A 27,432-nucleotide genomic window follows, 5' to 3' on the forward strand; every position below is an offset into this window, starting at 1 on the left:
CTCTTCTTAAAAATCTCTAGTGATGAAGCACCCACAACCTCTAGAGGCAAACTGTTCCAGTGGTTAATTGTCTTCATTGTTAGGAAGTTCCTCCTTAGTTCTAGGTTGGTTCTCTCCTTGATTACTAACAGAATAACATAATAAGAGAGTTGGAAGGGACCTTGGAGGTCTTCTACTAAGATCTTCTACCAAAAAGTTTTTAGTAGGTTGGTTGTCTCCTTGATAAGTTTCCATCTGTTGCTTCTCGTGCCGACTTCTGGTCCCTTGGAGAACAGGTTGACCCCCTCTTCTTTGGGGCCACCCCTGAGATATTGGAACACTGATATTAGTGTAACTCTTGTTCCCTGCTGAGTTGGCCATGGCGAGTAAGCCATGCTTAGTTGGAAATGGCCCTGTGCTTGACCACACTTGGTCCTTTTCTGATCACCCTTTGTCCTATGCTTCCTTTTCCTGGATGATGGGTGGAGTTCCCTCAGACTCACGCACTCTTTTTCCAATCTTCAGATAAACCTATATAAATACTATGGCTTAAAGTTGAGGAATACCAGACAGAAAGATCTTGTAAAAGACCACCTCAAAAAGCTTCTGTCATTCTCATTTGCAGACGAGACGGACAGAGAGGTGAGTGGGAGTGGGCTGCCTGCGGGGGCTGAGGCCTCCAACTTTGTGGGGTCCTTGGTGCTCTCTGAGCTTGGTTGCAAGAAATGCAGACCTTTTGCGACACAACTAGGTCATTTCATCAGTTCTAGAAGGGAACAGGTTTTGCAGAGGGGAGGTGAAGGGAGGAGTGGGAGGAGGGAGGAGGAGGAGGGGAGGAGAAGAGGAAGGAGGGGAGGAGGAGGAGAACTGTGGGGGTTTTGTAGGAGGAGGAAGAGGAGGAAGAGGAGGAAGAGGAGGAAGAAGACTGTGGAGTCCTTGGTGCTCTCTGTGCTTGGTTGCATTCTTACAGACATTTTATTACCCAGTTAGGTAATTTCATCAGTGCTAGAAGGGCCTGGGGTTTGCAAATAGGAGGAGGAGGAGGAGGAGGAAGAGGAATAGGAAGATAAAAAAAAGAAAATGTGCAAATGTCGTAATTCACAAGCATCGCTTTGCCTAGGGAATCTCGGAGACAATCCGCCTCGCTGCATTCCATCATCTGCCAGAAATTCTCCTGGTCCTCGGGGAGGTCGGTAATACCACAGAGCCCAAGAGACCTTCTCTCTTGGAAGGATCCATTGAGGTAAGAGCAGGGATGGGTTTCCAAGCTCCAAAACTCAGTAGAGAAGAAGGTTGGGGGATTCTGGGAAGGAAAGTCCAAGGTGTTTAGAAGGACGGATGCTCCAGGCCATCTGCTCTCTTCAGTCTGGTCAGAGATTTCAAAGACCTGAGACCAGCACTGAGATTGTAGGTGGGGCTGGAAATTGTCCACCTCCATCTCCTGGAGGACTATTTTATAAATCTAGAGAAGATCATGAGTTGCCCAACAAACATCTCAAGTAAATCCAGAGGTGCTTTTTCAAAGGGCTTGGACTTTGTTTGACCTTGAAGACATTTCGCTTCTCATGCAGGAAGCTTCTTCTGTTTTGACAACATTAATGCTCTGCTATGGACAAGCAGCCCTGGGAGCCTCCGCTGAAGACCTGGGTGTTTTCATCGAAACCATCGTGTCCGAAATTCTCGTCCAGTACGCCACCATGAACAAGGTAGGCTGGTTTCCACCCTCTGTCAGTGCTGGCAGGACTGTTGTTTTCCTCCTCCTAGTTCCTTGATCTATTGTTTACTTCTGCCTTGTTTGTCTGGGGTTAATCCCTGCTTATCTGGATTTCAATTGATGGTGAAAAAATATAAGAAACGTCTGTAAAAAAACAAAACAAAGTTCAGGGAGCACCAAGGGCTCCGCAGTTCAACCCTGAGCTACAAATCGCCCCTTTTAGTGAACCAGGACAACCTGACTGCAGTTCTTAGAGGTTGCTGGGGAGAATCTGGGCTCAACAGGCGACCTCCAGCCCCCAGTTATGCCTCCCATTCCGATCTGCTTCCTGTTCCAATTGCCCTGGAGAGGATGAAATGCTAGTGGTTTCTTTATCTGTGGTCATGCCACATTCATTACACTCAAGGCAGCGCATTATCCTCTTTCTTCCTTTTCACACAACCACAACAACCCTGTGACGTTTCTTGGATTGAGAGAGAAGAACTGGGCCAGATGTGGACTCACCCAGCTGGCTCTCGTGCTAAAGGAGGGACTAGAACTCACAGTCTCCTGGTGATTGACTCAGACAGTTGGCTTTCATGGCTATAGTGGGACTAGAACTCTCCATCTCCTGGTGATTGGCCCAAAGTCTCTCGGCTGGCTCTCATGCCTAAGGCAGGACTAGCACCCAGAATGTCCAGGGGATATTTTGATTGGGAGCCCCGCAGAGTTCAAGAAAAGACGGTCGGCTACATAATTGTTGAAATAAATAGATGCACCCTCTTCCTCCTGCTGTCTTCTCACCCCACCCTCTTCCCACTTGGGTTTCCCAGGACGAAGGCCTGAAGAAAGCCTTCATGAGGTCCATCATCATGGTCACCAAAGCAGCTGCCCTCAGCAGGAGGCAAGACCTCCATCTACCCCAGAAACAGGAATTGGTCCTCAAGATCATTGTAAGTGGGGAGGGGGAGGGGCAGGTGCTCCTGGGCGCCTTTAGGTTTGAAAGAGAATTTGAACCGAATTGAATTCCAATCAATTGGGCCCCAAATTATTCTGTTGCTAAGTGGGACGGCTGTTAAGTGAATTCTGCCCCATTGTACGACTTCTCTTTCCACAGTTGTTAGCCGAATCACTGCCATTAAATTAGTCGCACGGTTGTTTCATGAATCTGGCTTCCCCATTGTTTTTATTATTAGTGTTTATTTTTAAATCAAGTTAGGTAGGTAGGTAGGTAGGTGGATGGCTGAGTGGATGGATGGATGGATGGATATATAATAGATAGATAAATGAGATATATAGATATGGATGGATAGAGAGAGATAGATAGATAGATATTTAATATATAAAGTAGAATGACCAATAGAAATGGGAAATTCGGGGAAGAAAGAAGAAAAAAAAAGGCATTGAGACTTTCTAGAAGAAACGACACAGCCAATTTCCAGAATGGAAGAGGGCAGAATTGTATAACTTTAAGAACGGTGGATTCAACTCCCAGAATTCTCCAGCCTTCAGGGATTCTGGGAGTTAAAGTTCACAGGTCGTAGTGAGACCCTAGTTACCCATCCCTGACTTAAACCATGGTCAGGGGACATTGCAAACTGCCATCAATGCTGGCTGGTTGCCAAGAGACCAAAATATGATCCTCTGATCGCTGAGGAAGAAGAGCCTCTCAGAACTTCAAATCTGGGTCATAAGTATTTACTGTGCTTCTAAGTAGTCCTTGAGTATCAGAATTAGAAGAACCAAGTTGGAAGGTGCCTTGGAGGTCTTCTAGTCCAGCCAGGAAACCCTACACCACTTCAGACAAATGGTTATCCAATCTCTTCTTTAACACTTCCAATGTTGGAGCATTCATAGCTTCTGGAGGAAAGTTGTTCCACTGGTTAATTGTTCTGGCAGGAAATTTACCCTTGGTTCTAAGAGGGATCCTGGAGAGATCCTTCATAACTTTAAATGGTGGCTAAGTGAGCAGTTGTAAGTTGAGGACTTCCCCTGTCAACCAGGAAAGGCGTAGGGATGGGAGTAGTGCCAGCTGGATGGTGGCCACATCTCAGGAGCTTTCTTTCTTTCCTTTTCCTTTCAGGAAGTCATTGAAGATGAGCCCGAAAGAACCCTGTCCGTCATAGTTCTCCATCAAGCCATCGTCACCATTACCTGCATAAGGTACGTACCTGCCCCACCCTCATCTTCCCACCAGCTGGGGAGGAGCTTGGAGTTGGACCAAGTGATGGGATTTCCGTGGCAAGTCAACGTGCTCTAGAGCAGGGGGGGTCAAACCCCATTTCATTGAGGTACACATCAGGACTGGGGTGGTATGGATGGATAGATGGATGGAGAAAGAGAGAGAGGGAGGGAGGGAGGGAGGGATAATAGATAGATAGATAGATAGATAGATAGATAGATAGATAGATAGATAGATAGATAGATAGATAGATAGATAGATAGATAGATAGATCCAGGAGAGTAGGAGTTCAAACTCCATTTCATTGAGGGACACATCAGGGCTGTGGTGGGATGGATGGATAAATGAATGGAGAGATGGATGGAGAGAGAGAGAGAGAGGGAGAGAGGGAGGGAGGGTGTGTGTGTGTGTGTGTGTGTGTGTGTGAGAGAGAGAGAGAGAGAGAGAGAGAGAGAGAGAGAGAGAGAGAGAGAGAGAGAGAGATAGATAGATCCAGGAGACATTTCCTTACACTGAGAACAATCAATCAGTGGAAGGGATTGCCTCCAGAAGTTGTGTTCTCTCCATCACTCGAGGTTTTCAAGAAAAGAGAGAACAACCATATGACTGGGTTGGCTTAAGGACTATCAAGCAAGGGTTGGAGTAGAAGATCTCCAAGGTCCCTTTTAGCCCTCTGAGTCTAGAATCTCCTCACTCTCCTCCTCCTCTTTTCTTGTCTTTCATCAGCCGTATGAAGCCCCCCTTGAATTCCGAAGTGAGGTCTAAATTGGTCAAACAAAGCATCCGGAAGGTGTTATCGTTGCCAGCTATCAAGGTGTCCAAAATTAAAACAGATAGCCAGACCTATTCACCTCAATCTCAGGTGAGCAGTCTAGATGGAGCAAAGCAATAGGGGATCCACCTGGAAACAAGGATGCAGTGAACAGGATTCCCGATCTCCTCAACAGCCCTGGATCCATCCCTCGAGCCAAAGGTCCCCTTGGCCAGTCCCTTCCTCTTTGTTCTTGAAAGTCTGCTTCCCCTTCTCGTTCTATGTTTCTGGATCCCAGGACTCCCTATTTTGAAGCCCTAAACATCTCCAGGGGGTTTTCCTCCCCATCTTTTCTCTCTTCCTCCACTTCTCTTTTATCTTCTGTTTGAAGGATCTTCTCAAGATCAATTCCCACCTCCCACCTTTGCCCCCCAACAAAAGAAGGGCCATGGTGGGGCAGAGCAACCATGGTCTGCAGGCACAAGCTATGATTCCTAGCTAGTCTCAGATAACCCTCAGAATTCAAATGGTTAGCAACTGATTCAGATTTTTTTAAAACAATTTTTATTTATTTTTGAACAAAGACAAATAAACATAAAAATAAAAAAGCCATCTTGCATTACAAATTGTAGAAAGTGTGTCAGTTGGTTACAGTTCTTCCAGGCATCTCTTCCATAGTCATCACCAGCTTTTCATATCAAATCGCATATTTTAAATTCACCTATATTCATGTATATCACGTTTATTATATCTCAACCTTAATTTGACTGTAATTGTTTTTACGTCATTTTATATATAATATTCAAAATCTAGAATAGGATTATATGATAACATTCTATTAAATCATCCAATCCCAATACATCTTTATAACATATTCTAGATAAAGCTTTTAAACCTCCTCTCATATTCTCCATTTGTTGTTTATATAAAATTTCATTTTATCAAACTAATATATCTATATGTATTGTTATCATTATTAATCATTATTTAACTATAGCTATTGTTGCTTCATTTTATGTATAAAATACATAATATTTTATACATACATATACATACTACTAGTAAACTAAATTAAGCTTAGTTTTTATTATACATTGTATTTATTATATTATATTTATTATATGTAGCATTAATATTCTAGTTACTTTCTTAATAAATCTTGTATGAGCTTCTCTTCGCAACATGTTTTCCTTTCGTATCTCATAAAAGCTTGAAACCCAGCATCTGATCTTTTCATCAGCCTATCTTTGGTTATCAATGGTGCTGCTGTCAAGATTTCTCTTCGTATCTCCGTTAATTTTTCTCTCTTTTCTTCTTCTGTGCTTTGAAGTCTGGGGTAGAGTTCCAATCGATCTATCTCCCCTTTCCATATTCCACTCTTGCCATTACCAACCACGCTCACTTTGTTGTCAGTATCCACAGTTTTCTTATCTCTTTGCTCATTTTTTCTTCCATCTTTTGAACTCTGTCCTCCACATTCTTCATTTGATAAACATCCTCAGTTTCTCCATCAGATTTTTCTGTTTTATATTCCATATTCTCCAATCTCTTTTCAATTCTCTCTGTCACAACTAATAGATTTTGAATTTCAAACATAATCATTTGCAATGTTACAGTTTCTTTTTCCTGCTGCGCCAGTCTTCCAATTTTGCAGGCACTGCTACTATAGGATTCAAGGCTATTTTAATAAACTTCAAACAGGTTCATTTATTATCTTTCAAGTCAAAATGTTGTCTTCCCTCCAATAGCTAGTGATGGAACTCCCAAAAAGCACCTGTATAAACAACTTGTGCTCTTCCTACTATCACTCTCAGCAAACAATACAATACAATAGCAGAGTTGGAAGGGACCTTGGAGGTCTTCTAGTTCAACCCCCTGCCTTGGCAGGAAACCCTATACCGTTTCAGACAATTGGCGATCCAACATCTTCTTAAAGACTTCCAGTGTTGGGGCATTCACAACTTCTGGAGGCAAGCTGTTCCACTGATTAATTGTTCTAACTGTCAGGAAGTTTCTCCTCAGTTCTAAGTTGCTTCTCTCCTTGATTAGTTTCCACCCATTGCTTCTTCTACCCTCAGGTGCCTTGGAGAAAGTGACGTGCGGTGAGATTTATGGCTGGTGAGGCTGGTGACGTCATCAGGAAGGCAGGGAATGGGACCACGTGTGCTGGAGGGTGAGGCTGCCTCAGCCTCCAGCACACTTGATCCCATTCCCTGCCTTCCTGAGCGCGCTCCACCGGCTCGTGCTCCACGGTCCCTAACAGCAGCTGCTTTTCAGTGCTTTCCTGTGCGTCTGGTGTTTAGGACATCCGGCTATCTACCTAAATGCCAGACACACAGAAAAGCACTGAAAAGCACTTCGCCTCCAAGCCACTTTGTCTTGATGACGTCACCACAGCTGCTGGGCGCGGCTGGACGGAGGTAGCCTGATCCTCGGTCGCTTGCCCGCCGGACTGCCTCGCGCCACTCTGGCTACCTCTGTCCATTCGCAACTTGCAGCTGCGGCGACGTCATCAAGACGAAGTCCAGCGGAGGCAGAAATGTTGTTGGCACTCCCGGACTTCGTCTTGATGACGAAGCCACGAAAGTGACTGGGGAACGACGAGAACCTTCCTGCCTCTGCTGGACTTCGTGCACTCCTCACGACTGCAATATCCATCCAGAAGCAGCTTTTGTGGCTAATGGGGTTTGGGCTTCCAGCCCAACAGCCCCTGTCACTTCTGGACATCTATTGCAGTCGCGAGGAGCGTGCAAAGTACAGCAGAGGCAGGAAGGTTATTGGCGCTTCCGAGAACCCTCCTGCCTCCGCTGGTTGCCCAGCTGGCACCGCCCCGCACGCGCACCTCCTCCTCCCTCTTCTTCCTCTTCACTCCCCAAAGGTTCTTCTCCTTACCGGAGCTTAGCGGGAGCCATGTGAAAGGGATGGGAGGAAATATATATTATTATTATATATTATATATTATTTCATGATGAGCGGTGAGGCTCTGCCTCCCCTGCCTCCCCTGACCGCACGTCCCTGCTTGGAGAATAGTTTGACTCCCTCTTCTTTGGGGCAACCTCTGAGAACACTGTTATCATGTCTCCCCTAGTCCTTCTTTCTCTTAAGCTAGACATACCCAGTTCCTGCAACCGTTCTTCATATGTTTTAGTCTCCAGTCCCCTAATCATCTTTGTTGCTCTTCTCTGCACTCTTTCTAGAGTCTCCACATCTTTTCTACACCGTGGCGACCAAAATTGAATGCAGTATTCCAAGTGTGGCCTTACCAAGGCATTATAAAGTGGTATTAACACTTGGTGTGATCTTGATTCTATCCCTCTGTTGATGCAGCCTAGAACTGTGTTGGCTTTTTTGGCAGCTGCTGCACACTGCTGGCTCATATTTAAATGGTTGTCCATTTAATGGATGTCCAAACAAACTGGAAGAACCTTGAATCTCAAGTGATCAAAGAGAAAGAAGAAAAACAATGTATCCACCCTCCAGCCTCTAAGTGGCAGTGTAAATGCTTTTCCTCCTGTGGTTACAACCCTCTTTATAATCCTTCTTATTATCTTCTTTATATTCCAAGCTTCAGAAAGGAAAAAACCCATAAATGGAGATAAAAAACAATCCAATCAATCCAAAGAAGCATTATAAAAAAAGAAGGAAATTTTTAATCCATAGGTGTAAACAAAAGTGAAAAAAGAAGAAAAAATTAATCCATTCAGTTTAAAAAAATAGGAAGCCTTTGCAAAAATTCCATCCATGAAAAAAACAGGATAACACACTAAGTTTAATGTAGATTTATTTCGCCGCTTAGTCTTCTATCTTCAATTTTAATTTAACTTAATTTTTGGGGGGGAGGGGTAGTCTCTTTTTCTAATAATAAAATTTCCTCACCAATTTGACACACTTTCTCTTTTCGCTTTGTTCCTATTGTTCCTATTCCTTGGGAGCTGTCCCAACTTCAACAGCTTCATTTGCTGCGTTTCTGTCAACAGAAATAAAGGCAATTCCTGGATCTTTCAGGAACTTTGCGGTGTCCCTGAGATCAGCAGGAAGTGCCCTTCTCAATCACCATCTCTGTGGGACAGTTTAGGTCCGAAAGGACCGTCCAGTGGCAGAAATATGGACTGCAATCTCAGAGCACCAAGATCGCATGTCGAGCCGTCGTGACATCAGCCCCTTTTTTTTCTGCAACGGGTTCAGATGTATGACGGTTGCAGCATTCTGGGGTCACATGACCCTCCTTCTGTGACCTTCCGACCAGTCAATAGGGAAGCTGGATTCACTTAACAACTGTGTGACCAACTTAACAACCAAAATGATTCACTTAACCACTGTGGCAAGAAAGGTCATAAAACAAGGGCAAAATTCACTTCACTAATGTCTCCCTTAGCGATGGAAATTTTGGGCTCAATTGTGGTCATAAGATGAGGACTGCCTGTATTTGAATCTCCCAGAACTGTTAAGGAAGACATTCAACTTTTTAGTCATTCTGTTCTGAACTCAAACAGGAAGGAAGTCCTTTTGTTCCTCAAGTTCAGCAGATAAAGCATTTCTTCCCCCTCTGGAACGGGGCACCGTTTTGCGGTGGTTCGGCTCCTACCTTTCTGGCCGGACGCAGCGTGTGTTGGCAGGAGAAGAGAGGTCGACCCTACGCCCCCTTACTTGTGGGGTGCCACAGGGGTCGGTCCTCTCGCCACTCCCGTTCAACACATATATGAAGCCGCTGGGTGAGATCATCCGTGGTTTCGGGGTGGGATACCACCTGTACGCTGATGATACTCAGCTGTACTTTTCCACCCCGAACCACCCGAACGAGGCCATCGAAGTGATGTCCCGGTGTGTGGAAGCCGTACGGATCTGGATGGATGACAACCGACTCAAGCTCAACCCCTCCAAGACAGAGTGGCTGTGGGTACCAGCTCCCCGGTTCAGCCAATTAATTCCATCATTGGCCATTGCGGGCATTCAATTTGCCCCCGTGGAGCGGGCGCGCAATTTGGGCGTCCTCCTGGATGCCCGGCTGTCCATGGATGACCATGTGACAGCCGTGGCAAGGGGGGCGTTCCACCAGGTTCGCCTGGTGCGCCAATTGCGCCCCCTACTGGACCGGGACGCCTTACGCACAGTCACTCATGCGCTGGTAACGTCTCGCTTGGACTACTGTAACGCTCTCTACATGGGGCTTCCCTTGAAATGCACCCGGAGGCTACAGTTGGTCCAGAACGCAGCCGCGCGGGTAATTATGGGGAGTACTAGGTACTCCCATGTGACACCGTTCCTGCGCGAGCTGCACTGGCTTCCTGTGGTCTATCGGGTGTGTTTCAAGGTTTTGATAACAATCTTTAAAGCGCTCCATGGCTCAGGACCTAGTTACTTGCGGGATCGTATTCTGCCCCATACATCCCTGCGACCAATCCGCTCGCACAGAGAGGGCCTCCTCCAGGTGCCGTCCACTAGACAGTGTCGGGGGGCGGTGCCTAGGAGTAGAGCCTTCTCTGTGGCAGGCCCAGCCCTGTGGAATGACCTCCCTCCGGATATTAGGAATACCTCTGACCTCCGCTCCTTTCGTATTAAGCTTAAGACCCACCTATTCCAAGTAGCTGGCCTGGCTCAACTTTGATCTAACCATATCGCTCCTGACGGGTTTTTAATTGGGTATTTTAATTATATTTAATTATTTAGGGGTTTTTTAATCACTGTATACTAATTGTTTTTTATTCATCAGCCGACCTCCTCCTTGTGTATGTCTTGGTATATGTCTCTGTTATATGTTTGTTTTGTCCACATATTTATTTCATATGTTTCATTGTACGCCGCCCCTAGTCCTTCGGGAGAGGGTGCGGCTAAGAAATAAATATTTATTTATTTATTTATTTAAAAACCAGCCCTGCAATGTCGGCCACTCCATTTACTGCAGACCTCTGGCCTTCAACTCCCAGAATTCCATGGCTGGCTCAGGAAGGTTGGGAGCTGCAGTGCCCCAGTCAGAAAAAGGGCCATCAGTTCCCCACCCCTGGATTTCTGCCTCTTTCAGGTGCCGTTTCTTCCTTGACGCCCCTCCTTCCTTCTGACATTTTCTCCTTCTTTTAGGATTTCTATCAGCAGACGGCCACCGCCTGCAACAACATGCTGACCGGATTGCTGTCCGAAGCTCCCAATTTGGATGCCCTGCAGGAGATCCTGACGGTAAAGAGAGATCCTTTCTTGGGGTGGGTCAGACGGTCAGCCAGATGTTCAGGCTGGATTTGGCCCTTCTGTCCCCCTGTGGAGTCTGTGGCTCTTCCAACTGGGAATGACCCATTCCTCCTTTCCTCCTTCTCTTTCGTTTCCCCTGGCAGCACACAAATCCCTGGATCGACTCTCCCAAGAGCCACGAGAGAGAGAGGGCCCTCAAGAGCACCAAGCACCTCCTCAAGTTCGTTTCGGACAACGTCAGTTTCGATGTAAGTCTCCCTTTGGGATGAGAAGTGAAATGTTTTCAAAGAAAGGAAAAACTCCAAGAAAGTCCAGCTGCCTTTTGGGAAAAGCACCTTTGGAATGTGACCAGGAGGATACAAGGAGCCCTGCTTGAGCAGAGGGTTGGAGGAGAAGCCCTCCACGGTCCCTTCCAGCAACTGCGGTTCTGTCATGCTGTGATTCTATGATTCTGTAATTCTAAGGTTCTGTGATTCAAAGATTCTAAGATTCAAATATTTGATAATTCTATGATTCTATGATGCTAACATTATTCCCTAATTTTAGCCGGCTGAAAGCTTCATGAGCCCCCTCCCCTTCTCCTTTCCCCCCTCCTTTTCCCTTCCTTTCCTTAGACCACAGCTGACTTTTCTTTGCTGGGACAGCTGGTGGCTTTGCTGGCCCTGCACATTGGCGACACCAGCCCAGTTGTTGGCCAGACGTCCGCAGAGGCTGCCTACCACCTGCACCACCTCATCATGAGCAAAATGGGTGAGAACTTTGTACTCCAAGGGCTGACTTGCTGCAAGAGGACCAGGGATGCCCCCTGCCCAGGAGAGCATTAGGTGGCACAGCCTGTGGCGTGGCTAAGAAACTGATCGTTTGGCTTGGCAGAGATGCCTGGAATTGGCGGTTGATATTGGCACTTCTCAGGGCCAGGGGTCCTTTTAAGATGGAGATTCTCATGTTAAGTGAGTCAGCTAGGAAGGAGGAGGAGGAGGAGGAGGTGATAGGAGAGAGAGAGAAGGAGCGATGAAGAGAGAGAGCGAAGGAGCAAGGAGGAGGAGGAGAGGGAGAAAGGGAGACAGGGAGGAGAAGCAGGAGAAACAGGAGGAAGAGTAGCAGCAAGTGGGCCAGGGGTCCTTTTAAGATGGAGATTCTCACGTTAAGTGAGTCAGTTAAGGAGGAGAAGGAGGAGAGAGAAGGAGCAATGAAGAGAAGGGCAGGGAGCAAGGAGGAGAGAGGGAGAGGAAGACAGGGGGAGAAGGAGGAGGAAGTGGAGCAGCAAGTGGAGGAGGCGATGAGAAGGGAGGGAAGGGAGAGGAAGATGAGGAAATGGGAGGAGGAGGAGAGAGTGGGGGAGGAAGATGAGGGGGAAGGGAAGAGGAGGTAGTGAGAAAGTAGGGAACAGAGAGGGAGAGAGGGGAAGGAGTTAGAGGAGGAGAAGGAGAAGGACTGTGGGGTCCTTGGTGCTCTCTGAGCTTGGTGGTTTTCCTCTTGACATTTCATGACCCAACTAGGTAAGTTCATCAGTACTTGAAGGGAGGGATCTTTTTTCTGTGCTTCTATAAGCATTGATGGCCAACATCCCTACTTGGGCAATGAAACGCCTGCAAGGACCCCTCCTCCCAGCGCAAAGAGCACCAGGGACCCCTCAGGTCGACCCTGAGCTCCAGATCTTCTCTTCTGTTGCAACGACTAAACAGGCAGTCAGATGAAGGAACTTCCCAAGTTCTGAAGGCCAAAATCTGACCTTGTGGTTTTTTCCCCTCCATCCAAAGCGAAAGAAATGGACAAGAAAGGGAAGAATAAAAAGGGGAATATTGTACATTGGTTGCGTGAGGATTTCTTTGTTTCGGGTACTGGGATCTTCTACAACAACATCTCCAAAATGGTGAAGGTATGTTTTGGATCAGCCTTTGGCCTGTCTTCCTTTTGCTCCTCCTCCTGACCCAGAGACCCTCAAAGGAGTCAATCTCACAGTGGGGACAGCATCCTCCCAAGGTTGGGCTTTGGGTACCCCTCCTCTCCAATGCCCTTGAGGAAGAAAGGGCAGCTGCCATGTTGGCTTTCTTGACCCCCATCTAAATCCCACCTGATGGAGGACATGGAATAAGGCCTGCCTCTCTAGATGGTGTGCTGTCCCCCAATCTGGGTCAAAGTCTCAAGAGAAGGGAGTCAAAGCCCTGAGGCATCTCTGCATGGCCTCCTTTCCTTCTCTCCGATAGGCCTTTGGGGAGCACCTCAGCCCATTGCAGCTAACGCAGGTGATCCTGGAAGCCCTGGAGGCCTTGACACACGTGGAAAAGAACATATCCCAGTCTGCGGGGCAGCTCCTCAACTCCATCCTGGAGGAGTGTGGCATGGATCTGGAGGAGGTAAGAAAATTGCAGGGCTTGGAGGAAAAGGGATGTAGGAGATTTTTTAGAAAGCAAAGACGAGAACGGCTGAGACCTTGTTGGCTCAGTGACGACACTTTGGCTGGTTTTAAGAAGGCTAGGGCTGGATGGGAGACCACTGAGCTATCCAAACCTCCCAGAAGAAGGTAAGGGCAAAACAAAGGAGCCATATTGGTTTCATGAAAAATAACATTTGGTGAGCCAGTGTGCCAGTGGTTAAGGCTCCAGATGTTTTTACATCTTTGTCATCCACCTTGAGTCGCCATATGTGAATAGGCAGCAATATAAATCTCCTAAAGTAAACCAATAAAATATCACAGGCGGCTGGACAAATCAGGAGTCCTTTCAAAAATGTAGGGCAAACATTGAGACATTGTGGGGGCCAATTTATTTCCCCCAATGGGTGGGAGTTATCGTCTCTACTGCATCTCCAATGGAGACCAGCACTGGATCTCATCCCTCCGATCTCTCTTTTGCCATAGCTACCCATGATATTAAAGGAGATTTACCAGCGTCTCCCGAATATTGCCCACCCAGCAACGAAAGACCTCACCCTCAAGGCCGTATGTCACCTGGCATCCAAGAGGGTCAACCCAGTTGTGGACATATTGCTGGAATCCTCCATTGGCTGTGATGGGTAAGAAGAACTTCAAGGAGATGGGCCTCCTCTTGCCTTGGATTCATCAGAGATTCTCCATCCTTTGCGATGGGGTGAATCCCTGTACCTCAGGTGGAGGGAGAGGGTGGAGGTTGGTTCTCTGAGCTTCTGCGTTGGTTTCCAAATGTTTTGTTACCAGGCAAGGTAACATCTTCAGTGGAGTTTAAGGAACGCCAATGCTGGTGATCTTCTGCTTGTAAGGGCTTGGTGTCGTCAGAAGGTCGTGTGATGGGGAGGTCACCTCAGATTGAGAGTCATGTGAGGTGGGGGATCTTGTGATGGGTCTTGTGATGTGGAGGTCATGTCAGGTGAGGGTCATATCAAGTGAGGGACTTGTGATGGAGAGGTCATGTCAGGTGTGGATCTTATCAAGTGAGGGTCTTGTTAAGAGGGAGGTCATCTCAGATTGAGGGTCATGTGAGGTGGGGGATCTTGTGATGGGTCTTGTGATGTGGAGGTCATGTCAGGTGAGGGTCATATCAAGTGAGGGACTTGTGATGGAGAGGTCATGTCAGGTGTGGATCTTATCAAGTGAGGGTCTTGTTAAGAGGGAGGTCATCTCAGATTGAGGGTCATGTGAGGTGGAGGATCTTGTGATGGGTCTTGTGATGTGGAGGTCATGTCAGGTGAGGGTCATATCAAGTGAGGGACTTGTGATGGAGAGGTCATGTCAGGTGTGGATCTTATCAAGTGAGGGTCTTGTTAAGAGGGAGGTCATCTCAGATTGAGAGTCATGTGAGGTGGGGGATCTTGTGATGGGTCTTGTGATGTGGAGGTCATGTCAGGTGAGGGTCATATCAAGTGAGGGACTTGTGATGGAGAGGTCATGTCAGGTGTGGATCTTATCAAGTGAGGGTCTTGTTAAGAGGGAGGTCATCTCAGATTGAGGGTCATGTGAGGTGGGGGATCTTGTGATGGGTCTTGTGACGTGGAGGTCATGTCAGGTGAGGGTCATATCAAGTGAGGGACTTGTGATGGAGAGGTCATGTCAGGTGTGGATCTTATCAAGTGAGGGTCTTGTGATGGGGAGGTCATCTCAGATTGAGGGTCATGTGAGGTGGGGGATCTTGTGATGGGTCTTGTGACGTGGAGGTCATGTCAGGTGTGGATCTTATCAAGTGAAGGTCTTGTGATGGGGAGGTCATCTCAGATTGAAGGTCATGTGAGGTGGGGATGTTGTGATGGGTCTTGTGATGTGGAGGTCAGTAAAGGTCGTGTCAGGTGAGGGTCTTCTGATGGAGGTCCTGATGGGCTATGGGTGTGTCACAGATGAAGTCTTCTAGTGGGGAGGTCACATCAGATGAGGGTCGAGATAGGAATGAACTTTGAAAGATATTTTACGACTTTTCTTGTCACATTTGTTAAGTGAGTCACTGCAGTTGTCAAGTGAGAAACATGGTCATTAAGTGAATCTGGCTTCCCGATTGAATGTGCCTGTTAGAAGTTCGCAAAATGTGATCGCTTGACTTTGGGAGGGTCGTAAATCTGAACCAGTTGTCCAGGAGTCTGAATTTTGGTCAGATGATCCCGAGGATGCTGGAACGTGTGAAAACTGGGAATAAGTCGCTTTTTTCAATGCCGTTGTTCCTTTGAATGGCTGCTGGACAAACGGTCGTAAGTCAAGAACTACCTGTGTATATAGAGATATTTTGGGGGGATGAATAATAATAATAATAATAATAATAATAATAATAATAATAATAATAATAATAATAATAATAATAATAATTATTATTATTATTATTATTATTATTATTATTATTATTATTATTATTATTATTTTATTTGATTAGCCGCAACCCTCTCCCGAAGGACTCGGGGCGGCGTACAATCAAAACAGATAAAATACAGATAAAGACACACATACATACATAAAGAACAAAGACATATACATGTGCATGCAGGAGGTAGACTCATAAGTGAAAGACAATTAAAAAACACAATTTAAAATCCCATTAAATAAAATTATTAAAAAACCCATCAGGAGCGTTATGAAGTTATGATTGAGCCAGGCCGGCTATTTGGAATAGGTGGGTCTTGAGCTTTACACGGAAGGAGCGGAGGTCAGTAGTGGTCCTAATATCCGGGGGGAGGTCATTCCACAGGGCTGGGCCCGCCACAGAGAAGGCTCTGCTCCTAGGCGCCGCCCCATGGCACTGTCTGGTGGACGGCACGTGGAGAAGTCCCTCTCTGTGCGAGCGGATGGGTCATAGGGATGTATGGGGCAGAATACGATCCCGCAGGTAACTAGGTCCTGAGCCATGGAGCGCTTTAAAGATCGTAATCAAGACCTTGAAACGCACCCGATAGACCACAGGAAGCCAGTGCAGCTCGCGCAGGAGAGGTGTCACATGGGAGTACTTAGTACTCCCCATAATCACCCGCGCGGCCGCATTCTGGACCAACTGCAGTCTCCGAGTGCATTTCAAGGGAAGCCCCATGTAGAGAGCGTTACAGTAGTCCAGGCGAGACGTCACCAGCGCATGGGTGACTGTGCGTAGGGCGTCCCGGTCCAATAGGGAGCGCAATTGGCGCACCAGGCGAACCTGGTGGAACGCCCCCCTGGCCACGGCTGTCACATGGTCATCCATGGACAGCCTGGCATCCAGGAGGATGCCCAAATTGCGCCCCCGCTCCACAGGGGCGAGTTGAATGCCCCCAATGGCCAGAGATGGGATTAACTGGTTGAACCGGGGGGCCGGAACCCACAGCCACTCCGTCTTGGAAGGGTTGAGCTTGAGTCGGTTGTCATCCATCCAGACCCGTACGGCTTCCACACACCGGGACATCACTTCGATGGCCTCGTTGGGGTGGTTGGGGGTGGAAATGTACAGCTGAGTATCATCAGCGTACAGATGATATCCCACCCTGAAACCACGGATGATCTCACCCAGCGGCTTCATGTATGTGTTGAACAGGAGTGGCGAGAGGACCGACCCCTGTGGCACCCCACAAGTAAGGGGGCTTAGGGTCGACCTCTGCTCCCCTGCCAACACACGTTGCGTCCGGCCAGAGAGGTAGGAGCCGAACCACCACAAAACGGTGCCCCGGACCCCCAACCCCTCCAGTCGGTGCAACAGGATACCATGGTCGATGGTATCAAAAGCCGCCGAGATGTCTAATAGGACCAGGATAGAGGAACAACCCCTGTCTCTGGCCCTCCAGAGATCATCCACCAACGCGACCAAGGCCGTCTCTGTACTGTGCTCGGGGCGAAAGCCGGACTGGCGTGGGTCTAGATAATCATTCTCCTCCAGATGTCGTGGGAACTGAGAAGCCACCACACTCTCTACAACCTTCGCCAAAAAGGGAAGGTTGGAGACAGGGCGATAATTGGCCAGCTCCATAGGGTCCAGGGAAGGCTTCTTGAGCAAGGGTCTCACCACCGCCTCTTTCAAGGCGGCCGGAAGAGACCCCTCACCCAACAAAGCGTTCACTAGGCCCAGGAGCCAGTCGCGTGTAACCTCCCAGGATGCCAGTACAAGCCAGGAGGGACACGGGTCCAGTAAACATGTGGTAGGTCGCAGTCGTCCACGCAATCTGTCCAAATCCTCGATGACAACCAAGTCAAACTCCTCCCAAAAAGGTTTCTCAAGACTCGCCACTGGCGTCTCGACTGGGCCACTGAAGGGGACCCAATCCTTCCGGATTTGAGCGACTTTATCCTGCAGATATTTCCCAAATTCCTCTGCCCTACCCTGTAAAGGGGGCTCCCGCGGCCTCTGAAACAGAAGGGAGCGGGACACCCGAAACAGGGCGGCAGGGCGGTTCTCTGCGGATGCAATGAGAGCGGCACAATATTGACGTTTGGCCGTTCTCAATGCCACTAGGTACGTCCTTAAATGGGCTCGTACCTGTGCTCGGTCAAATTCGGATCGGGAGGATCTCCGACTCTCTAGGCATCTCTTGCGGCGCTTCATCACCCTTAGCTCCTCGGTAAACCAAGGAGCCAGGGTGGATCGTTGCCGCCGGAGAAGCCGCAAAGGCGCCACCCGGTTCAAGGCCCCGGTAGTCGCATTATTCCACGCGGCCACCAGGTCCTCTACCCGAGGGCGGGTCAGGGCTGCAGGAGGTGGCCCAAGCTCCGTCTGGAACCTATCTGGTTCCATCAGGCGCCTGGGGTGGAACCATCTAGTGTTTTCTGGTTCCGCCTCCCCGCAGCGAGGGGTAGCACCAGGGAAGTCAAGTCGGAGGAGTGAGTGATCTGACCATGACAGGGGAGTGATGGTTAAATTCCCTCCTCCCAGATCACTCAACCACTGGCCAGAGACAAAAACAAGGTCCAAGGTGTGACCTCCCTCGTGTGTCGGGCCCTGAATCATTTGAGTCAGGTCCATGGCTATCATGGAAGCCATGAACTCCCGAACCCCCTCTGATGCTTCTCCCACCGATGGCAGGTTAAAATCCCCCATCACTAGAAGTTTGGGGGTCTCAACCGCCACCGATGCGATCAGCTCCAGGAGCTCAGGCAGGGTCGCTGATGTATGGCGGGGAGCCAGGTATACTATCAGCAGGCCCAACTGCCTCCCAGGGCCCCATTTCACAACAAGGGATTCACATCCGGACGTCTGTGGCACAGTGGACTCCCTCGGCTCTAATGAGAGCCATTTATTTGGCCATCGGTTTTCCAATCCTTCCTTCCGTTGGGAGTTCATCTATCTGGACTGGCCGTCTCTTCTGAAGTGGGGAAAGATCTGTTTTCCACCCCATCTGTTTCTCCCCCTCCGCAGAAGTGCCAGGGAGGTTTGGGGGGCGCTGGCTGTGGACCATTATGCCAACCTCAAGATCATGAAGCCCCTCTTGAAAAGGCTGCAGGACCAAGACCCCAGCACCGACGCCCTCACAAGGAGGAACAGCAAGTCCCTCATGCCCATTGCGGTAAGCCCTCCACACCTGAGGGAAGGGAGGAGGGAGGCAGTGGGCAAGCGGCTGGGGGCTGAAATTGGAGCATCATTTGGTGTAAGCCCCCCTCCTTTAGGTGGAGGCAGATGTTTCTCTCCCTGGGCACAATGAGAATATATCTGCCGAACAAAACTCCTCATTGGCAACAGGAAGGGCATCTGGCCAGTAAACCCCCAGCTCCATTTAGATAGCCAGACTCCACCCTGCAAGTGTTTCTGGGAACGTTAGAAGAAGAGGAGGAAGAAGAAGAAGGTGATTAATCTAAGTTACCTGGGGAGCCCAAGGTGACGCTTCTTTCATCCCGCTTCTAGGCCACCAACGCTCTCTGTTTCCTCCTGTCCCTCCCGAACGCTGCTGAGCTCCTCCACAAAAAATTCTCCAACCTGCTCCTTGCCCTGGTCACGCAGCTGTACTTCCTCCTGGGAGCCAGCAAGAGTGGGGCCAGGAGGTCCAGCAGAGTCACAGACCTTTCAGAACAGATCAACCATTTGGGGTAAGGAATCTCCTGGGCCCAATCTGGATCCTACAGGATATCACTGGAGGGGGAAGAAATAAAGGGAGGCTGATTTGCTGTTGTGTTTTGTGGTTGTTTCACAAGCCGCCAAGTGAAACCTGGAGATCTCCTGAAGGGCAGCGGGAGGCCGGTTGGCATCAGGGTAAGCCTGGCCTTTGCAGGGGGCATCGGCCGAAGGATTGGCACCAACTCTTCTCCCTTTCTTTGATTTAGCACGACTGTGCAGGCGATCAAAAACCTCATCCTGTCTGCCGGATACGAAGAGGAGTACAAAGATTTGGGGATGGTGGGATGCTGGGAGATGCTCTTGAGCCCAGATAGTCTGTTTGAGGCCATTTTCCACCTGGTCCGGTAAGAACTTCAAAGTCCAAAGAGCTTGGCTACAAGTGTCAGTGGGTGAGAGAGGGAGGAGAAGGCAGAGAGAGAGAGGAGGAAGAAGAAGGGGCAGAGTGAGAAAAGTGAGGGAGAGGGGGAAGAGGGAGGGAAGAGGGGAGGAAGAGAGAGAGAGAGAGAGGAAGAGGGAGGGTGATAGAGGGGAGGGGAGGGCAGAGGGAGAGGCGGAAGAAGAGGCAGAGAGAGAGAAAGTGAGGGAGATGGGGAAGAGGGAGGGAAGAGGGGAGGAAGAGAGAGAGAGAGAGAGGAAGAGTGAGGGTGATAGATGGGAGGGGAGGGCAGAGGGAGAGGAGGAAGAAGAGGCAGAGAGAGAGAAAGTTAGGGAGAGGGGGAAGAGGGAGGGAGAGGAGAGGGAGAGGGAAAGAGAGGAAGAGGGATGGAGAAAGGAGGAGAGAAAGAGAGGGAGTGTAAGAGGGAGACATAAAAGGAGAGAGAGAATGAGATGGAGAGGGACGGTGGGAAGGAGAGGGAGAGAAAGACAGAGAAAGAGAGGGAGGGTGAGACATTATCTAAATGGAGTAGTTCATTGAGTAATTCATTTATCCATAATTCAGATAATCTTTTCTCTAGCTTGGTGATTTTCTCCTCACTCACCAGCAGATCTTATTTGTTTGTTTGTTTATTTATTTATTTATTTATTTATTTATTATTTATTTATTTATTTATTTATTATTTATTTATTATTTATTTATTTATTTTATTGTATTTATAGACCGCCCCCTCTCCCCGAAGGGACTCGGGGCGGTGTACAGACAGCAGCTAAAAAACCATATACACAGTAAAAAATATTAGATACCCCTTAAAAACAGATTAAATATAAAGCCTGTACAGTAATAATAAAAATTAAAAAAATTAAAAGGTCTACCGCCAAAAATTTAAAATACCGGCCAGAGGGATTGAAGATTAAAACTACGGTTGGGCCAGGCCAGCTAATTGGAACAGGTGGGTCTTAAGTTTCTTGCGGAAGGAGCGGAGATCGGTGGTTGTTCTGATGTCGGGGGGGAGGTCATTCCAGAGGGTCGGGCCCATCACAGAGAAGGCCCTACTCCTGGGCGCCGCCCGCTGGCATTGCCTAGTGGACGGCACCCGGAGGAGTCCCTCTCTGTGAGAGCGAATTGGTTGCAGGGATGTGTGGGGTAGGATGCGATCCCGCAGATAACTAGGTCCTGTGCCATGGAGTGTTTTAAAGATGATAGTCAACACCTTGAAACGCACCCGAAAAGCCACAGGTAGCCAGTGCAGCCCACGCAGGAGAGGTGTTATATGGGAGTACCTGGTACTTCCCATGATTGCCCGCGCGGCCACATTCTGGACCAACTGCAGCCTTCGGGTGCATCTCAAGGGGAGCCCCATGTAGAGAGCATTGCAATAGTCCAGGCGGGACGTCACAAGCGCATGGGTGACTGTGTGAAGGGCATCCCGGTCCAATAGGGGACGCAATTGGTGCACCAGGCGAACCTGGTGGAACGCCCCCCTTGCCACGGCTGTCACATGGCCAGAGACAAAAATAAGGTCCACCGTGTGGCCTCCCTTGTGTGTGGGGCCCTGAATTATTTGGGTCAGGTCCATGGCTGTCATGGAAGCCATGAACTCCCAAGCCGCCTCGGATGATTCGCCTATCGACGACAGATTGAAATCCCCCATAACCAGTAGCTTGGGGGTCTCAACCGCCATCTCTGCGATCAGATCGTGTCTGATTTCTCCCTATTTGATCTTTAGGAAACTCTTCAACTACTCTAAAGTGGAGCTGAAGGTGATGTTCAGACAGGCCAACAACTACCTGCACCATCCCGATTTAAGGGAGAAGACAATTGGGATGGTGTTCTTCTCAGAGGTGAGGAGACATTGTGATGCACCACAACATTGTGGATCTCCAGGAATGTTGAGCAGGGTTCATGAGGACTTTATGGATAGGAACTTGAAGTTGTGGGGGCTCTATCACTAGAGGCCTTGAAGAAGAGACTGGAGAGCCATTTGTCTGACATAGTAGATGGTCTCCTGCTTGGTCAAGGGGTTGGACTAGAAGACCTCTAAGGTCTCCTCTTATTCTGTTAATCGGTGGAATGGGAGAGAGAGAAAGAGGCAGGGAGGGAGGGAGAGAAGGAGGGAGGGAGGGAGGGAGGAAGACTCAATGACCCCAAATTCCTTTTCCTCTTTGCAGTATAGGCAGTTTTGTATTCTTACTATCATTTGCACTACCTTTGCAATACTGTAGTCCTCGACATATTACTTGGCTTATCAGACGGTCACAAAATGGATCACGTAACTTCTAAACATTGCAACTGTCATAAATACGGACCCTCAAATATCCAATTTTTGATCACGTGACCGTGATCAATGGCCATAAGTTTGAAAAATGAAATTGTCCCTTTTGTCAGTGACATGGTGACTTTCCGCAGTCACTAAACGAGGACTGTCTTTTCTTCTCCCCGTAATGGTTGAATGTGGCATCTCTTCATAGAGGCTCTGAGGAAAGTTCCCTTCCTTTGTTTTGCTAATGCTCTGTCTCTCCACTCTTCTTCCCCAGCTTCTCTATCACCCGGAGTTTGGAGAATTCTTCATCATGAAGGACATCCTCAATGTCCTCCAAGACTGGATGGCTCAGCCATATCCCCTCATCCAAATATTTGCTGTTCGTGGTGTGGGGTATCTTCTCCAGCACCCCTTGGAGGTAAGAGATGGGGGGCAGGAAGTGAGGGACTTTCAAGGGAGCAGCAGGTGTGACCTCTCTGGGAAGTCTACAAGGCTAGGAAGGGTAGAAGGAGGAGAAGAAGACAACCCCCAGAAAGAGGATGCCCTCAGCTACAGTGGCGACTCTTCTACAAACATGGCGGCATCCCTGGAAGATCTGAAGGATCAATTTGGAGACAGATCCTCTTGGAGGACATCTAAAGCAGAACAAGAAGCAACGGATGGAAGCTAATCAAGGAGAGAAGCAACCTAGACCTAAGGAGAAATTTCCCGATACTGAGAACAATTAACCAGTGGAACAACTTGCCTCCAGAGGTTGTGGGTGCTCCAACACTGGAGGCTTTCAAGAAGAGACTGGACAACCATTACTACTGGTTTTCCTAGTAGTAGAGACCTTGCGGTCTTCTAGTCCAGCCTTCTGCTCAAGCAGGAGAACCTAAGCTAATTCAGATAAGAGACTGTCTACTCTCTTCTTAAAAACCTCCAGTGATGGAGTGTTTTGCATCAAACCCCTGGGATGAGGAAGCCCCTGAGCTGACCTAACAATCATCCAGCTTCCTCACGCCCAGCTATTTCCCCAAGATCTTCCCTTGCAGGATTGGAGATCACGGGGAACCTCCACCTGGGATGCTGGGTGTTATGGTTTTCTCCATTTATACATCTCATCCAGTTTTCTTATCATTGCAACCCAAGAGCATACGAAGAACGCTTACAGGAACTGGGAATGCCTAGTCTAATGAAAAGAAGGACTAGGGGAGACAGGATGGCACCTGTTCCAATATTTGAAGGCTCCTACAAAGACCAGGTGGTCAAAAGAAAGAGGAGAAAGAATGGTTGGAAACCAACCAAGGAGAGAATCAACCTGGAATTAAGGAGAAATTTTACTAACGGTGAGAGCAATCAAGCAATGGAAGGACTGATCTCCAAAACGTGTGGGTTTTCCAAAAGAGACTGGAAAACCATTCATGGTATAGAATCTCCTGCTCGAGCAGGGGTTGGACTAGAAGACCTCCAAGGTCCCTTCTGACTCTGATATGCTGTGTTGTATGTTCTAAGTGCACATGTTTATGTGCTTGAAATGGGGAACATGATGGTAGGTTTAACTGTGAAAGCTGAAGTGTGGAGCTGAGGCAAAACATAGGATGAAGAATTGGGGAACTAGGTAGTTTTAGTCTAACAACAAAAAGTGGGGCTGGGATGAGATGAGACTTTTAATATTTGAAGTGCTTCCACAAATAATGGGGGGGGGCAACTGATTCCACGAAGCCCCTGAAAGGAGAACAAGAAGCAATGGGTGGGAACTAATGAAGGAGAGAAGCAACGTGGAACTAAGGAGAAATTCCCTGACAATGAGGACAATTCACCAGTGGAACGACTTGCCTCCAGAGGTTGTGGGTGCTCCAACACTGAAGGCTTTCAAGAAGAGACTGAACAACCATTGATCTGAAATGGTACAAGGCCACCTGCTTGAGCAGGGGGTTGGACTAGATGACCTCCAAGTTCCCTTTCAACCCTGTGATTCTAGGTTATGGGGGCTTCTCTGTGTTTGTCATTCGTAGACTCAGAGAACTCCAGTGACCATGTTTAATTGCTCCCTTTTTTCCCTCCTTCCTCCAGAATACGATGTTAGAGCCGGTGCTAGTCCCTGTGGTCAACTGTGCTTGTCACCCAGAAAAAAGTGTGGCAAAGGAATCCTTACGGACTCTTCAGTTCCTATTCCGGTATCTGAAAGTTCAAACCTATGGATGGAAAGCTGTCAATCTTATTCCGGTCCTGGGGAAGTATTTTGCTGATGTACGTCAACCAAATCACGGCAAACTAATCCACCCCCCTCTCTCTTCCTCTCCCTCCCTCCCTCCCTCCCTCCTCTCTTTTTTTCCCATAAAGATGGCCTGGGTACCATCTGCAGAATTCTAATTTTATCAAAAAGGCTTAGAAATAGTTCAGCAATAACTGTGCTGTTCTCATCTAAAAGAGTGTGTGAGCTTTCAGATGATCCTTGAGCCCTTCCAGAGAGCTGGAGAAGGTTGCCACTCTCTTCAGCTTCACCAAACCACCATCAATCCCTCTCCATATTTATTAAAAATCCAGATTGGTGTTGCTTGATCTCAGACTCTTTAACGTGTGTGGGTCTCAACTCTGCTGGCCTGAGAACTCCAGAGGTTGAAGTCCCCACATGTGAAGGCTGCTAAGATGGGAAAACAGCTCCCTTGATCACACCATAGAGGTTGGTCTGCAAGCCTTTTACACCCATGGCCAACCATCCCCATGGCCTTGTCTGGAGAAACAGTTGCCAGACTCCTCTTCCTCGTCTTGTGAGTGGGAAACTGAGGCAGATCACATGAAGAGGATGGAGGTGATGAAGGCTTTTATTGTAGGTTTAGTGGATCCCTCCCTGCCTTTCTATTTCAGGAAACAAAGAAGAATCAAATTTGAGATGTTTTCTCGTCTGAAATTTCTGCTCTCAGTTTTTGCTCAGCTCACTATTGTGTGTGTTGCAGTTTGTTCTTCTAGGTTCTCACAATGCCTCCCATTTCCTGAATGCTATTGGAGGGACTGACCCGTTTCTCTTCCTTCGTAGGAGGACACCGAGTTGCGCAACATCTCCATCACTCTTTTTGGCCTGGTCTTAAATGGGGTCAAGGAGACAGAGCGGAATCTGACCAAATCCATCCTGCGCAGCCTGATTCCTCTCGTCATCCAGTTGGCTAATCCTTGGACCCAAGAGGTGAGTTGAAGGGCGGGGTCAACTAAGCTCCTGCTCTTTCATGCTCCCTTCTCCATGAGACCATGTTGTACCCCCATCTTCACTCAGGGCAACATGGTTGCATCATGTCGACCCTCTGGAGAAGGCAAAGAGATTCTGGACAATCCTGAAGTTATGAGGTCCTTGGTGTTCTCTGAACCTGGTTGTTTTCTTGCAGGCCTTTCCTGACCCAACTAGGTGACAGCATCAGTAGGTTGGAAGGGAGGGTTTGACCTCTGCTTAATGCCCGATCATTTTGATGTGGGTGCAGGTTTTCTGTTGGGTTGTCTTCGATTAGGGGGTTGTTCTCTGCTTGATTGTTTGCCTGGTTTACCAAGAGAATCAGGGTTGAATTGTGGGGAACTCTGGCCTTCAGAGGGGCCCTTTCCCTGCCTTAGCTTCCTCTTGGGGTGGCTCATCCCCTTTCCCACCTCTGAGCAAGGAGAAGTTTGGCTTTTCTCTGCCGAAGATGGATAACCTCAGAACCGGCTCCTCTGATGCCTCCTTTCCTCCCTCGGCCCAGTTCTCCAGGAACGCCCTGACCTCCTGCGTCTCCTTTATGAAGTGGGAGGAGTTTCCAGAGACTTTGTTTGACTACGAGATTTACACCAGTCTCCAGAGCATGTATTCCAGCATCTGCTCGGAGGTGGTAAGTAGGAGCCCAGCTGGTTCCTTTTCTTCTGGATTAGAGTATAATATATTTTCTTTTTCTCCTGCCTTTCTTCTTTTGATAAATCATTCAAGATGGTGGTCGTCCCGAATGCTTCTCCTCCCCCTCCTCCTTGGCTCCTGGTTTGTTGCCTGAAGCCTCAACCACTAGACTAAATCGACTAGAGGGATTCTTCTTGGGTTGTTGTTCCCTTGGGAACAGCAGAGGTTCTATGCCACCATGACGACTGGAAACCTTGCTGATTTGTGGGTTTGAGATTAGAAATGGCAGTTTGTGGAAAAGGGAAATTACGATGTAAAGAGGGCAAAACATAAATGCATTTATAAGACCAGAAGCCATTTCCTTATCATCTTTCTTTCCCTTTTCTTTTTCTATTCTTTTTTCACTATCTATTATTTTTCTTTATTTTCCTTTTTGGTTTTAACTTGGATAAAAATGTCTTTAACAACATAAATGTGTGTGTGTATAATATAATACAATATTAAACTATATTATACTAACACTTTTAATATAATGTAATAGTATATTGTATTGCATTGTACAATAATCCAGTCTAGTCCAGTCCAGTCAAGTCCAGTATAGTATAATAATATTGTTTAGTATAATAAAAGATAGTATAGTATAACAATCTTATAGTTTAAAGTACACTACGATACGATAAAGTATAATAAAATTCAATATGTTATTGAAGACATTGTTGTTGAGGACATGAGGACTAGAAACCTTAGAAAGAAAAAAAGAGGAAGCTGCAGAGTTCATTGCCTTGTTTGTGGCCTTGTGTTCCCCAGATCAATCGATGCAAGGAAAACCTGCCTGAAATGTTGGAGCAGATGGTGGAATTCCTAAAGAGCCGGAATCCTTTGTCCCGAGAGGCAGCTGCCCTCTTAATTGGTAACCCCAAATGCGAACTCTGGAAGGAGGGGAGGAAAAACCAGGGCAGGCGGGAGGCCTAAGGCCAGGCATGCTGACCATTATTACACACACACACACACACAGACACACACACAGACACACACACGGCCCCCTTTCTTAAGGGTATCGCCGCGGTTTTTAAGTGAGTCATGTGGTTGTTAATTGAATCTGGCTTCATTCTGGAGTTTGCTCTCTCGAAGGTTGCAAAAAGTGATCAGGTGACCCCCAAGACTCTGCAACCGTCATAAGTACGAGTCGTATGAAATTCTTTCCATTCCATCTCTAGACAGACCCAATTCCTGGGACCATCCCGTAAAGCCCCAAAGCGACTCTTCCAAGTAGAAATAAAAGAATTCTGCGTTTTCTTTCTTGAATCAGTCGATTTAGCCGTCTCTGCCAACTCCACCAACCTTTTCTTTGCATGTGTCTAGGCTGCTGCGCACAATACATGACACGGGATCTGGTGATTTCCAAACAAATCGAAGAAGTTTTCCTGGGTGAGTTTCAAAGTTCCCTCGCTTGAAGTGGAGACTTTCTCTCCAGAAGCTCTGGCCCTGATCGGGGTTGGTTCTCAAGGTGGATCCTGGTAATCATTTCTTTTCTGGATTCCTTCCAGGTCTCCGGGATCTGCAAGAGGATCCCGAAGCCTCCGTGGCTCAGGCTGCAGCTGGGTCCATGGAAGTAATCTTCCGGCAGTATGGCCATCGGATCAACCCTGCTCTCATTAGTAGCCAGCTCCTCTCCAAAGTCATCCAGAGCATCTCCAAGACCAAATTATCATAG

At 47.9% G+C, this 27,432-nt stretch overlaps 1 protein-coding gene across 1 annotated transcript; it reads left to right on the forward strand.

The window, feature by feature from the left end:
• Positions 1-358: 358 nt before the first annotated feature.
• Positions 359-27,432, forward strand: LOC309399373 (maestro heat-like repeat-containing protein family member 7; the record flags this gene model as incomplete). Its single annotated transcript, XM_081967109.1, has 23 exons — positions 359-365; positions 605-621; positions 1,551-1,685; positions 2,506-2,625; positions 3,756-3,835; positions 4,581-4,716; positions 10,681-10,776; positions 10,929-11,033; positions 11,400-11,535; positions 12,546-12,664; positions 12,993-13,142; positions 13,646-13,800; positions 18,552-18,699; positions 19,035-19,216; positions 19,451-19,588; positions 21,350-21,464; positions 22,158-22,301; positions 23,939-24,115; positions 24,903-25,049; positions 25,591-25,716; positions 26,526-26,628; positions 27,081-27,146; positions 27,266-27,432. The coding sequence occupies 23 exons, from the start codon at positions 359-361 to the stop codon at positions 27,430-27,432; spliced, it is 2,769 nt and encodes a 922-aa protein (XP_081823235.1).

The sequence above is a fragment of the Natrix helvetica genome (genome assembly GCF_964273705.1).
Source record: "Natrix helvetica genome assembly, chromosome: 15".
NCBI classification, from domain to species: domain Eukaryota; kingdom Metazoa; phylum Chordata; class Lepidosauria; order Squamata; family Natricidae; genus Natrix; species Natrix helvetica.